The sequence below is a fragment of the Microcaecilia unicolor genome, chromosome 4 (assembly GCF_901765095.1).
Source record: "Microcaecilia unicolor chromosome 4, aMicUni1.1, whole genome shotgun sequence".
NCBI lineage: Eukaryota > Metazoa > Chordata > Amphibia > Gymnophiona > Siphonopidae > Microcaecilia > Microcaecilia unicolor.
This window is the reverse complement of record NC_044034.1, coordinates 96,749,439-96,763,312: the sequence shown is the minus strand read 5'-3', so window position 1 is coordinate 96,763,312 and position 13,874 is coordinate 96,749,439. Positions and strand designations below refer to the sequence as shown.

General features: G+C 43.3%; 1 protein-coding gene across 1 annotated transcript in view; it reads right to left on the bottom strand.

The window, feature by feature from the left end:
• Positions 1-7,088: 7,088 nt before the first annotated feature.
• Positions 7,089-13,874, bottom strand: part of SIAH3 (siah E3 ubiquitin protein ligase family member 3) — an 84,386-nt gene continuing 77,600 nt past the window's right edge. The window contains exon 2 of the mRNA XM_030199420.1: positions 7,089-8,013. Coding sequence (XP_030055280.1) covers positions 7,426-8,013 — 588 coding nt within the window. The 3' untranslated portion in view covers positions 7,089-7,425. The remainder of the gene's footprint in view (positions 8,014-13,874) is intronic.

The following is a 13,874-nucleotide window of genomic DNA, read 5'->3' as shown; positions in this document are numbered from 1 at the left end:
AACACATACGTCTCCCTTGGATTTCTACTCCCTAAGTGCATCACTTTGCATTTCTTCGCATTAAATTTTAATTGCCAAACGTTAGACCATTCTTCTAGCTTCTTCAGATCTTTTTTCATGTTTTCCACACCCTCCGGGGTGTCCACTCTGTTGGAAATCTTGGTGTCATCCGCAAAAAGGCAAACTTTACCTTGTAACCCTTCGGCAATGTCACTCACAAATATATTGAACAGAATGGGCCCCAGCACCGATCCCTGAGGCACTCCACTACTCACCTTTCCCTCCTCCGAGCGAACTCCATTCACCACCACCCTCTGGCGTCTGTCCGTCAACCAGTTCCTAATCCAGTTCACCACTTCGGGTCCTATCTTCAGGCCGTCTAGTTTATTTAAGAGCCTCCTGTGGGGAACCGTGTCGAAAGCCTTGCTGAAATCTAAGTAGATGACGTCCATAGCACGTCCTTGATTTAATTCTCCTGTCACCCAGTCAAAGAATTCAATGAGATTCATTTGGCACGATTTCCCTTTGGTGAAACCATGTTGTCTCGGATCTTGCAACTTATTGGCTTCCAGGAAATTCACTATCCTTTCCTTCAGCATGGCTTCCATTACTTTTCCAATAACCGAAGTGAGGCTTACCGGCCTGTAGTTTCCAGCTTCTTCCCTATCACCACTTTTGTGAAGAGGGACCACCTCCGCCGTTCTCCAATCCCTCGGAACCTCTCCCGTCTCCAAGGATTTATTAAACAAGTCTTTAAGAGGACCCGCCAGAACCTCTCTGAGCTCCCTCAGTATTCTGGGGTGGATCCCGTCCGGCCCCATGGCTTTGTCCACCTTTAGCTTTCCAAGTTGTTGATACACACTCTCTTCTGTGAACGGCGCTCTATCCACCTCATTTTCAGGTGTACTTTTGCCAGTCCCTCTCGGTCCTTCCCCAGGGGTTTCTTCAGTGAAAACAGAACAAAAGTATCTATTTAGCAAATTGGCTTTTTCTTCATCATTTTCTACATAGCGTTTTGTTGTATCTTTTAGTCTCACAATTCCCTTTATAGTCTTTCTCCTTTCACTAATATACCTGAAGAAGTTTTTGTCTCCCCTCCTTACATTTCTAGCCATTTGTTCTTCCGCTTGCGCCTTCGCCAGACGTACCTCTCTCTTGGCTTCTTTCAGTTTCATCCGGTATTCCTCCCCGTGTTCCTCCTCTTGAGATTTTCTATATTTCTGGAACGCTAACTCTTTAATCTTTATTTTCTCAGCCACTTGCTTTGAGAACCATATCGGTTTCCTTTTTCTCTTGCTTTTATTTACTCTCCTTACATAAAGGTCTGTGGCCCTGTTTATTACTTCTTTTAGCCTGGACCACTGTCCTTCCACTTCTCGTATGTCCTCCCAGCCAATCAGCTCCTTCCTCAGGTATTCTCCCATTTTGTTAAAGTCAGCTCGCTTGAAATCCAGGACTTTGAGTTTAGAGTGGCCGCCATCCACATGAGCCGTTACATCAAAACAAACCGTTTGATGGTCACTGTTTCCCAGGTGTGCAGCCACTCGGACATTTGACACACTATCCCCATTCGTGAGCACCAGATCCAACGTGGCTCCCTCCCTCGTGGGTTCGTTCACCATTTGTCTGAGCAGAGCACTTTGGAAAGCATCCACAATCTCTCTACTTCTTTCCGATTTTGCAGACGGAACCTTCCAATCTACATCCGGCAGATTAAAATCTCCCAACAACAGCACCTCTCTTTTCTTCCCCAACTTTTGAATATCAGCGATCAGATCTTTATCTAGTTCTTCCAATTGTGTCGGGGGTCTATAAACAACACCCACGTGGACCAAGGTTCTATCCTCTCTTTTTAAGGTGATCCATATCGCTTCTTCCTTTCCCCAGTTCCCTGTCATTTCAGTCGCTGGGATATCATTTCTCACATACAGAGCTACTCCTCCACCTATACATCCCTCTCTATCCTTCCTAAAAAGATTATAGCCTGGTATGTTTACATCCCATTCATGGGAACCATTGAGCCATGTCTCTGTGACTGCAACTATGTCCAAGTCAGACTCCAAAATCAGGGCTTGAAGGTCAGGAATTTTATTGCTTAGACTGCGAGCATTTGTGGTCATCGCTTTCCATGTACATTTCCTAGTATGTGTTTTCTCTTTGGGTACCTTCTCATATTTTTGTTCCCCCTTCCTTGCTTTTTCTTTTTTTTCCGCTTCAGTTTTATTTTTTATTTATTCCGCTTCAGTTTTATTATCAAGTTGGGCTTTGTGTAGCAGCCTACCCGTACAGTCTGGTAGTTCTGTTTTTCAGGAATGTGTGGCTGTGTTTTTTAGGAACATGATAAATCTATCAATCTTTACGTTACGCACCCAATGCCACCGACTTGCACTTCCATCGTTTGTCATTTGTTGTTAAAATTTTATTGGTCATTGTTAGTACTGTTTATTGTTAAATGGATCATAAACCTTTAAGTGGTCCCACTAAGCACAAACTTTGAAAAGAAAGTCTCTATGAAGATGCTGTACTGTAGGCCCTATGTCTACATGAACAATAGGCCTACTATTAATCTGTTAGACTAATTACAACAGCCAGTGAGCTAGAACCTTGATGTTATACTCATATTTGTTTAACTTTAAACAACGATTTGATGTTATACGTGTACTTGTATGAATTTAAAACACTTGCACAGTTGCATGAATACTGTGTTCCTTGTATGATGGAGAGTAAAACTCTGTACTTAGCAGTCGCTTCCCTAAGTGCTAGTAGGCCCAGGGGCCTACAAACTTGTGATCCATCCCTGTGTGCATATCTGGTAGCAGTTGCAGTGGAGCAAAATTCTCAACTTTGTTCTTTATGTTTCTGAGCTCTTGCAAAACAGTTGTTTCTGTACCTTGCCAAGAAGAAACTCCTGTAGCAGGACACTGTGACAAAAGGCTAGTGATGCACAGGGAAGGTAATTCGATAGTGGAGCAGCTACCCAGTGGCGTTCCTAGGGGGCGGACACCCGGGGCGGCGCCCCGCCCCCCCGGGTGCAGCGCCCCCCCCCGATGCAGCACGGACCCCCCCTGGCGAAAGACCCCCCCATGAAAGAGCCCCCCAGGTGCATGCCGCTGGGGGGGGGTACCATAGCGTGCGCCTGCTGCGAGTTTACTAACTTTGCTCGTTCGCTGCAGCTCCCTCTGCCCTGGAACAGGAAGTAACCTGTTCCGGAGCAGAGTGAGCTGCAGCGAACAAGAGAAGTTAGCGAACTCTCGCAGCAGGCGCGTGCCGCGGCACCCCCCAGCGGCGTGCACCCGGGGCGGACCGCTCCCCCCTTGGTACGCCACTGCAGCTACCAAAGGTGCTGGTTATGGTGCCTATTTCATGTCTATTCTATAAAAAAAAGTTGGTTTCTCCTTTTCTTTATCGAATACTAGCGCATTCCTACCCGTGTAAGAACCACTGAATATTGACCCCACAATTTTCATTTTGCAACTATTCTGCAATTTTAAGAGGGGTTGCAGACTGCAAAAAGAGGGGAGAATTGCACAAATTTTCTATAGCTTTTGAAAAAATATTTCCAGTATATTTTCCATGGCCCAAAACAATTTACAGAATAGAAAAAGTCAGATAAAGACTATATAGCCTGCCCCGTCTGCTCATCCATATCATCTACTGTCCCTTCCTCTCCCTTAGAGATTCTATGTACTTATTCCAAGCTTTCTTGAATTTAGATACACTTCTTGTCTCCAACACATCTGTTTCCTTTTCACCTTGATGCACTTCTTGAAGATATGCCCCATTCTTCAGCAAAGAAATAACTCACACCATGATCTGTTAAGTAACAGATATACCAGTGGTTGATGTACAAAGCAGATATTTTACACAGATTTTCCTGCATAGGTGAAAACTCCTGTTTCCCCCATTTTCACTTTTACATTGAATAGAATCGGACATCTTGGACAATAGGCAGATGTCTTCTGGTCAGAAATGAAATGCTATTTTGAATTTGTTTTTTTAGTTCAGACCTTTAAGTTGGGCATTAGCTCAGGTGTCTGCATTGCAGATCCACTACTGCCTGTACCTGTAGTTTACACATCTTTGCTACAACATGGTTATAAACTAATGCTAACTCAAAAGTGCAAACATAAAGGGCCCTGTTTATTAAGCCTTGCTGTAGATGCGTTAGCATTTTCAGCGTGTGCTAAAAATTAGCACGCGCTAGTGCTAGAGACACCCATATATTCCTATGGGTGTCTCTAGTAAGCACTAAAAATGCTAGCGCACCTTAGTAAACAGGGCCCAAAATCTCTTAATAGATACTCTGTATTACAAATGTGAATAATGGAGGGAAAAACCTCAGACCTCCTTGGTATGACCTCCTGGTTGACGGACAGAAGCCAGAGGGTGGTGGTGAATGGAATTTCCTCGGAGGAGGGGAAGGTGAGTAGTGGAGTGCCTCAAGGATCGGTGCTGGGACCGATTCTGTTCAATATATTTGTGAGTGACATTGCCGAAGGGTTAGAAGGTAAAGTTTGCCTATTTGCGGATGATACTAAGATCTGTAAGAGTGGACACCCGGGAGGGAGTGGAAAACATGAAAAAGGATCTGAGGAAGCTAGAAGAATGGTCTAAGGTTTGGCAATTAAAATTCAATGCGAAGAAATGCAAAGTGATGCACTTAGGGAATAGAAATCCTCGGGAGACGTATGTGTTAGGCGGGGAGAATCTGATAGGTACGGACGGGGAGAGGGATCTTGGGGTGATAGTATCTGAGGATCTGAAGGCGACAAAACAGTGTGACAAGGCGGTGGCCGTAGCTAGAAGGTTGTTAGGCTGTATAGAGAGAGGTGTGACCAGCAGAAGAAAGGGGGTGTTGATGCCCCTGTATAAGTCGTTGGTGAGGCCCCACCTAGAGTATTGTGTTCAGTTTTGTAGGCCGTACCTTGTGAAGGATGTAAAAAGAATTGAAGCGGTGCAAAGAAAAGCTACGAGAATGGTAAGGGATTTGCGTTACAAGACGTATGAGGAGAGACTTGATGACCTGAACATGTATACTCTGGAAGAAACAGGGGTGATATGATACAGATGTTCAAATATTTGAAAAGTATTAATCTGCAAACGAACCTTTTCCGGAGATGCGAAGGAGGTAGAACGAGAGGACATGAAATGAGATTGAAGGGGGGCAGACTCAAGAAAAATGTCAGGAAGTATTTTTTCACAGAGAAAGTAGTGGATGCTTGGAATGCCCTCCCGCGGGAGGTGGTGGAAATGAAAACGGTAACAGAATTCAAACACGCGTGGGACAAACATAAAGGAATCCTGTTCAGAAGGAATGGATCCTAAGGAGCTTAGCCGAGATTGGGTGGCAGAGCTGGTGGCGGGAGGTGGGGATAATGCTGGGCAGACTTATACGGTCTGTGCCAGAGCCGGTGGTGGGAGGAGGGGCTGGTGGTTGGGAGGCGGGGATAGTGCTGGGCAGACTTACACGGTCTGTGCCCTGAAAAGGACAGGTACAAATCAAGGTAAGGTATACACAAAAAGTAGCCCATATGAATTTATCTTGTTGGGCAGACTGGATGGACCATGCAGGTCTTTTTCTGCCATCATCTACAATGTTACTATGTATGCATCAATACTTCAATATTAGCAACTAGCAGGCAAAATGTAATCATCGGCAAAACACCTCCAACCTCAATATGTATGTAATATCCAATGAGATGAATATTACTAAGACAGTAGTGATAGATTTTTCCAGAGGCCCTGGGGGGAGGGATATCCATGCCAGTGGGCTACAGAGTGAGATTGAGAGGCCTGCCCAGGGAAGGGGTTGGCAGAGAAGTTGCAGAGATAAAGTGGTTCCCTGTGGCGAGTGACAGCAGGGGTAGACTTGGAAAATAATAAAGGGGATTGAGGCAAGGTACACATGGTCTTTGGTTTTCTGTATCCCTGCCAGGCCCCTTGGGGGATCCTGGAGTAAAAGAAATAAATGCAGGCTGAGTAAAAGAGTAGTTGCTGCCCCTATAAGTGGCAACTGAGAGGGAGACAGAGCTTCAGGTGGATAATCGTTTATCGTTTATTAATTTTAAATACTACCTACCTCACAGGCAAATTGAGATGGGTTACATATTTATTTATTTATTACATTTGTACCCCGCGCTTTCCCACACAGAGCAGGCTCAATGCGGCTTACATAGTAAAAAGTAAAGATAATAAGTATCATATAAAGCAAGCAATATGTAAAAGATAATAATATACATATACAAAATTCCAGAAAATAGAAAAGGAATGCCATTATTAAAATAGGAAAGAACAGTCACACAGCGCAGACATCGCAAGCATGAGCCGTGTGAGCTTGTAGAAGGTCGATGCTTTACCATGAAATACCGCTCAAACAGTACAGTCTCTGGAAGAAGCTTTGTGTGAAAGAGGTCCCCTTTGAAACTTGACTCAAAAAGATAAGTGTGTTTTTATGGCCTTTGAAGATATATCGTGATATAAAAGCGATTTTCATATTATTTTTTGCACATAATGATTTTGGAGGTTGGAGATTTTTTGCTGATGATTACTTTTTGCCTGCTGGGTGCTAATATTGAAGAATTTATGCATACTGCAGTGGTCTGAGGCTTTTTCCTTCATTATTCACATTTGTAATTCAGAGTACCTATTAAGAGATTTTGGGCCCTGTTTACTAAGGTGCGCTAGCGTTTTTAGTGTGTGCTAAAAGTTAGCATGCGCTAATGCTAGAGACACCCATAGGAATATATGGGTGTCTTTAGCGGTAGTGCGCACTAAATTTTAGTGACCGCTAAAAACGCTAGCGTGCCTACAGTGCAGCATGGTAAACAGGGCCTTTTGTGTTTGCACTTTTGATTTAGGTATTGTGTGAACCAGATCCGTTTTTCATGTTTTAAATTGATCTTTATAAACCAGTGCAACTATTTAAAGATTTTCCATTTCACCAATTTCAGCTACGTTTAACTATTAGCAGTGCATCTGATCAGTATATGCATAGCATGGTCCCCTATAGGATCTCTGATCAATCAGATGAAACTGATTTTCTCTACACTTAAATCAGTTAATTTTATTGGAAACACTTCATAGAGAGTATGAAAACATGGATTTTGTTGCTTCTTAATTATAAAGTAAAGAAAGGAATGAGAAGGTGATTCATACATAACAAAACAAGTTCTTTGTAGTCTTCTTCCTCAGCTTTTTTGAGTGGTATCCTTTCAAATGTAAACTGTAATTTAGTTTTTTCTATTCTTTGAAGGTCCTCATAAATTTACATTTGCAAAAGAGTGAATGCACCAAATGGAAATTGAGTTCACTGGTGCCTGTGTAGTTCTCATCCTGGACATTGTACTAAATAATGCAGAGACCTGAGAGCAAAACTAAGCTGGGCTGTCCATCAGTGCTGGTGGTTGTGATAAGCCTGTGAGATCATTACATGTCTGGCTCCACAGCTTGAATGTCACTTGCCGTTACTGCAATTGCAATAGACAGACTTCCATTATCAGAAAAGAGCTGAGCTAGTGAGGCATTAAGGACAAGGCAGTCACCAGCTGTAATTACAGAGTCAACACAGTCCAGCAGCGACCTGGGAGTGGCTTCCCAAGTCAGGCGCCTTTGATTCCTGTTAAGCTCCAGCTTGTAGGTAAAAGTGTCAGCTTGTGTGGGCGTACCAATCAGCATCATGGTGGCAAAGAACTGTGGATACCCCTCGTATTTCTCCTGCTTCCTGAGCACCAACAGAAAATGATGCCCAAGGCAGGAGTGCATAACTATCCAATCCACCGGTGCTGGCAGGTGCACATCGGTGGCTAGAAACACAATTTCCGCTCCATGAAGGATGCCGATCCTGTGTGTCTGTGTCAGATGTGATACCACGACCTCCAGGTGACCATCCCATTTGCAAGAAAACAAAGGGCAGGTACAAGAAGTCAGCTGCGAGTCATAGACCACCTCACGGCAATGGCGATGAGCGCTTTGATCGGTGGAAGTCTGACTGACTGCACAGCCATCCGATGCATACTGCAAGAAGGGAAGAAAATAAGAATTATGGAAAGTGGAACACAACTCTGAACCATAAATTGCAGCAAACATAACAAGATGAAGTCTCATATCAAAAGGATGGTAGCAGTTGTCACATCTCGCAGAAAGAAGGATAAATTAGGGATTCTGCAATTAATCATCTTATTGAAAACTGCTGTATGTATTTAAAGAAATAACTTCAATAGTTCCTGTGTAGCGCCATAGAAATGCTAAATAATAGTAGTAATAGTAGTAGTTCAGCAGATATTTAATAAAGAGGGCTACAAGAGGGAGCTTCTTATTGAACTGAAAGTTTAAGAGCCCTGTATAGTTAATTAAGGGCTAGATTCAATATATAGCACCTAAAAAAAATTGGCGCCAAAATAAAAGCACATATGGGTATCCTATAAGCTGTGCCTAAAGTTAGGCATGGTTTATAGAATTAGTGCTTATGGCTGGGGAATCACGCCTAACTTTAGATGCAGCCATTTGCACCAACTGAAATGTGGTGCAGATCATCACGCATAAATTAGGCGCACTTCCCCCTTATTCTATAAATTACATGCATATATTCTCAGAACGCCGCTGAACCACCCATGACCCTCCCATTTCCATGCCCACATTTTAGACACATGTGGAGGGGCATAATTGAAAGGAAACGCCTATCTCCATGGGCGTTTATCTCCGAGAACAGGTCCGTGAAGGGGCGGACTGAACCGTATTTTCGAAAAACATGGACGTTTATCTTTTTTTGAGCTGGGCGTTTTTGTTTTTCAGCAATAATGGAAACCGAAAGCGCCCAGTTCAAAAACGAATAACTCCAAGACATTTATTCGTGGGAGGGGCCAGGATTCGTACTGCACTGGTCCCCCTCACATGCCAGGACACCAACCGGGCACCCTAGGGGGCACTTTTACAAAAAAAAAAAAAAGGTAAAACAGCTCCCAGGAGCATAGCACCCTTCCCTTGGGTGTTGAGCCCCCCAAATCCCCCTCAAAACCCACTGCCCACAAGTCTACACCATTACTATAGCCCTAAGGGGTGAAGGGGGGCACCTACATGTGGGTACAGTGGGTTTGGGGGGGCGGTTTGGAGGGCTCCCATTTACCAGCACAAGTGTAACAGGTGGGGGGGGGATGGGCCTGGGTCCACCTGCCTGAAGTCCACTGCACCCCCTAATAACTGCTCCAGTGACCTGCATACTGCTGCCAGGGAGGTGGGTATGACATTTGAGGGTGAAAATAAAAAGTTATGAAACGGCATATTTTGTGGTGGGAGGGGGTTTGTGACCACTGGGGGAGTCAGGGGAGGTCATCCCCGATTCCCTCCAGTGGTCATCTGGTCATTTAGGGCACTTTTTGGGGCCTTATTCGTGGAAAAACAGGGTCCAGAAAAAGTGCCCTAAATTCTCGCTAAAAACGCATATTTTTTTTCCATTATCGGCGAAAGGCACCCATCTCTGATCGGCCGATAACCAGGCCCCAGTTCCACCTTCACCACGCCTTTGACACGCCCCCATCAACTTTGTCCGTATCCGCGACGGAGTGCAGTTGAAAACGTCCAAATTCGGCTTTCGATTATACCGCTTTATTCGTTTTTGTGAGATAAACGTCTATCTCCCGATTTGGGTCACAATATAGGCGTTTTTCTCTTTCGATTATAAGCAGGATAAAATTTAGGTGCAGATCCTCTACCTACATTTACGCATGCACATTTTAATTAAACTCTGGAATTCGTTGCCAGAGAATGTGGTAAAGGCGGTTAGCTTAGCGGAGTTTAAAAAAGGTTTGAACTGCTTCCTAAAGGAAAAGTCCATAGACCGTTATTAAATGAACTTGGGGAAAATCCACTATTTCTGGGATAAGCAGTATAAAATGTTTTGTACATTTTTGGGATCTTGTCAGGTATTTGTGACCTGGATTGGCCACTGTTGGAAACAGGATGCTGGGCTCGATGGACCTTTGGTCTTTCCCAGTATAGCAATACTTATGTACTTATGTAATGCTAATAATTGCTCAGTGATAATTGGCTCATTACTAAATTAAAATGCATGCACAAATCAGGCAGGTGCCCACATTTTGAGCATGCATTTTTTAGCGCTTTTTATAGGGGCATGTGCTATAACTTCAGTTGGCCATTTTGAAACTACCATGGCCAGAGCTGCCAAGTTAGGCAGTTCCGGGAGAGAGACTTCTTGCCCAGTATTAGTCTTAATTTATATCCCAAAGCAGTGTGGTATTTGTACTTCTGATTCAACCCTTTCAAATCCAATCTGAAAGTCCCATCATGCAGCAGGATTGAGGTTGGCAGAAATCCAGGACTGACCTAAATTCTCTCTCATGGAACTCGGTAACTTGGAAGCTCTGCATGATATTGTTTTCTCCCCAAAGTGACTGCATATTTTGGAGGCACTTGTATGCCAGTATGTAAACTGCATCTTGTAAGATTACACCCACCTACAAGCATGTGCTATGTCAAGCAGGTGGGCACTTGCACATGATCCGAGTATAGGCGTGTTCAGGGGAGGAATCGGGGCAGATCATGGACAGAGTCATGAAGTACCCATGTAGGTTATAAAATATGCAACTGAGCATTTACTTCAGCAATGTACATTTTCTTTTGCTCCTGACCTGAATTAAATGTACAGTACAGTCTCAATTATCCAATTTTTGCTAACCCAATCATCCAGCATATCCGACAGACCCCCCCCCCCCCCCCGTGATGTCATTGCATTTACTTCTATTAAAATCTTTATTTTACAAACATTTTTGAAAATCGGGAACTCTTTGTCTTTGTTTATGCATTGCTTAAGGGGTTTATGCAGTGTTTTCCGTATTATCCGACTTTTTATTTATCTGACAACAGGTCGGTCCTATTTATATCGGATAATCGAGACTGCACTGTACATAACTAAAGCTTAGTGCACGCTAAAGGAATCAGCAAAGGCTAAATATAAGAAGCCCATTTATACTTATGGGCTAGTCATTTAGCGCATGCTAATTCTATTAGCATACTCTAAGCTTTAGTAAAAGGGCCTCTTTGTAAAATAGTGCGTATGTGGGTGTTTAATGCACACTTAAGCCAAGTTGAAGCAGGCTTTGTGGGTATTGCTGTTTTGGCGTTTTGCCATTTCAGTGTCGCTGTGACCTCCAGTACTCATTGGGACTAGGGCCTCCTCGCTGCAGGCCAGGGTACTTGGGCAGAAGGATGATATGGGCTGTCCCAAGTGGTGCCTGTGAAGAAAGACAGTTCTTCAGGAAGCCTGTTCTGTAGTCTCTCACAGGCACCACCTGGGGCAGCCCAAATTTCCCTTCTGCTCAAGGACCCTCGGCTGCAGCAGCGAGCAGTCATGGACCCTGCTCCCAATGAGTACCAGAGGCCAGTGCAAATTGCAGGGAGGGGGCCGTAGCACTGGGTCAACACAATTAGAAAAGTAAAATTGCCAGACAACAAAGGTAGAATTTTAATTGATTAGTATATGCCAGTTTTTGGAATGTATATATGCTAGAGCTGGTTTAAGACATGGCAGGGGCCCGACAGAAAAATCTCACTCAATGGCTTTAAAGATTGGTGGTAAATCTCCAGCTTTGGGGTGGGCCACCCTTGACATCTCTGAAAAGTGGCAGTGGCTAAGTTGATCCATCATTTATAGAAGAAAAGATTTAAGGATCCTTTTATTAAGCTGGGGCAAAAAGTGGCCTTAGCATGCCCTTCTATGGCCATTTTTACCGCAGCAGTAAAAATTGCCTTAAAATTTGCCTTTTTCTATTAATTGACTATGCGCTAATGTTTCTATTAGTATGCAGCCATTAAAAAAATTAGTGCATTTGCCCTTACTGCCACTCATTTTGTAGGCAATAAGCACTCACACTATTCCTGCACTAACCAGATAGCACGCGGTAATATAACTGAGCTGATTAACACAGAAATGCTTACTATTCGACCCCTCAAAAAACAAATGTAAAATATTTTTTAGTGTGTGGCTAGCATATGCACCTACAGAGTCATATTTAAAATCTATCTTTGATTTTCAAGGCTCTCAGACAAAATGGGCCAGAGAATAGAATACTTATAAAATAGTTAGCTCTCTACAAGCCTTTGAGGCCTGTAAGGTCCTATCAAGAAGTATCACTCTCTGTATCCTTATTAAAAAAAAATCACACAATATACCTGCCAACAAACCTCCTCAGGAGTGGCCTCCATACTCTAGAACACACTCCCAGAAGGGACTATTTCTACCTCAGGAAACAGGAGAATACCTTGCCACCAGGTAACTAAGAACAGTTTCACATACCTTATATAATTTACTTTAAATTTAGCCACCCATTTAATTCCAATGATTTTTTCCTATCCGTCTGCCTTATATCTCAACTGCACTTGGCGCTTCGGCTGTCTATTAAGATGTTTCATTGTATCATACTGACATGGTGAGGATCATATCTATGTTATTTGAATATTTTAATGTGTGACTGTTAAGCAGTTTCATTTGTATTGTGCTGACATCATAATGTATCATAGCTGTGCTATATGAATGTTCTTCCATGCTGCCTAGTATGGTAAATCATCTGCTGTCATTTATCTTATGTCTGTTATATGACTGTTCTATTGTGCTGTTTTAATGTGTATATTTCTGATACTGTATCATGTTATTCTTATTACTGGGATTCAATTTGCCTGTCTCCTTTACCTCCTTGATTGTATGGAAGGACAGATTGAGCCAGTCTGGGTTTTACTTCCATTGTTCCGTTGTTAACAGCATAGCAATATAAAATGACTAAATATAAGCATAAATACTTATATTTAGTCATTTTATATTGCTATGCTGTTAACAAAATTGTAAATTATTTATGTCAAGCTATATTTCTTTATTAGGAGTCATATACCACCTTTTTGAAAAAATTCACCCTGAGGTAGTGTACAGCAAGGATAACTTGAACAGAAGCAACAGTCTATTACAGCAGTAAACGTATTCAAACAACAATACATAGTACGGCATACAAGTCCTGCTACAGTATGTGCAGCCGGTGTTAGTTCTGTGTGACCAGCAAATTAATTGCTTTTTCCGTCAGGGGTGGCTCAAGGAAATCTGCCACCTGAGGCAGGGATGAAATGCCGCCCCCGCGCCCACCCTCATGCCCCAGCACCCGGTCTAGCATCTCCCCCTTCCCTCCTCTACCCTTTACCTTATTTTTTTCCCCAAAAGGTGGCAGTGGCTGCGATTCCCATAGGCTGCCCTGCCACAGTGCTGCCGGCATCGGCCTCTTCACTACTGTATCTCTCCTCTGAGAAAACAGGAAGTTACATCAGAGGCGGGTTTCAGTGGAAGAAGAGGCCGGTGCCGGTGGCACCGTGGCAAAGCAGCCTATGGGAATCGCTGCCACCTTTTGGAAAAAACTATAGTAAAAGGTTGAGGAGGGAAGGGGAGAATGGTTAGAGCTCTTCAGCTTGAAAAAAGACAGCTGAAAGGGAATATGATAGAAGTTTATAAAGTAATGAGGGGGAATAGTTAAATAGGGACCAGTTATTTAGGGGCTCATTTTCAAACAGAAAAATGTCCAAAAGCAGTACAAAATGGCAGGTGGATGTTTTTTGTCAAAAAGTCCAAATCACTATTTTTGAAACTCATTTTTTAAGATGTTTTTCTATGCAGTTCATCTGCAGTGCATCCAGTTCACAAGGGGGCATGTCGGTGGCATGTTGGGGCAGGATTTTGGTGTTCCCACAACTTGGATGTTTTTCTGCCATAATGGAACAAAGCAAAAACATCCACAGCTAAAAGTTAGACATTTTGGTCTAGACCTGTTTCAGTCAGGACTAAGTCATCAAAAGGTGCCCTAAATGACCAGATAACCACTGGAGAG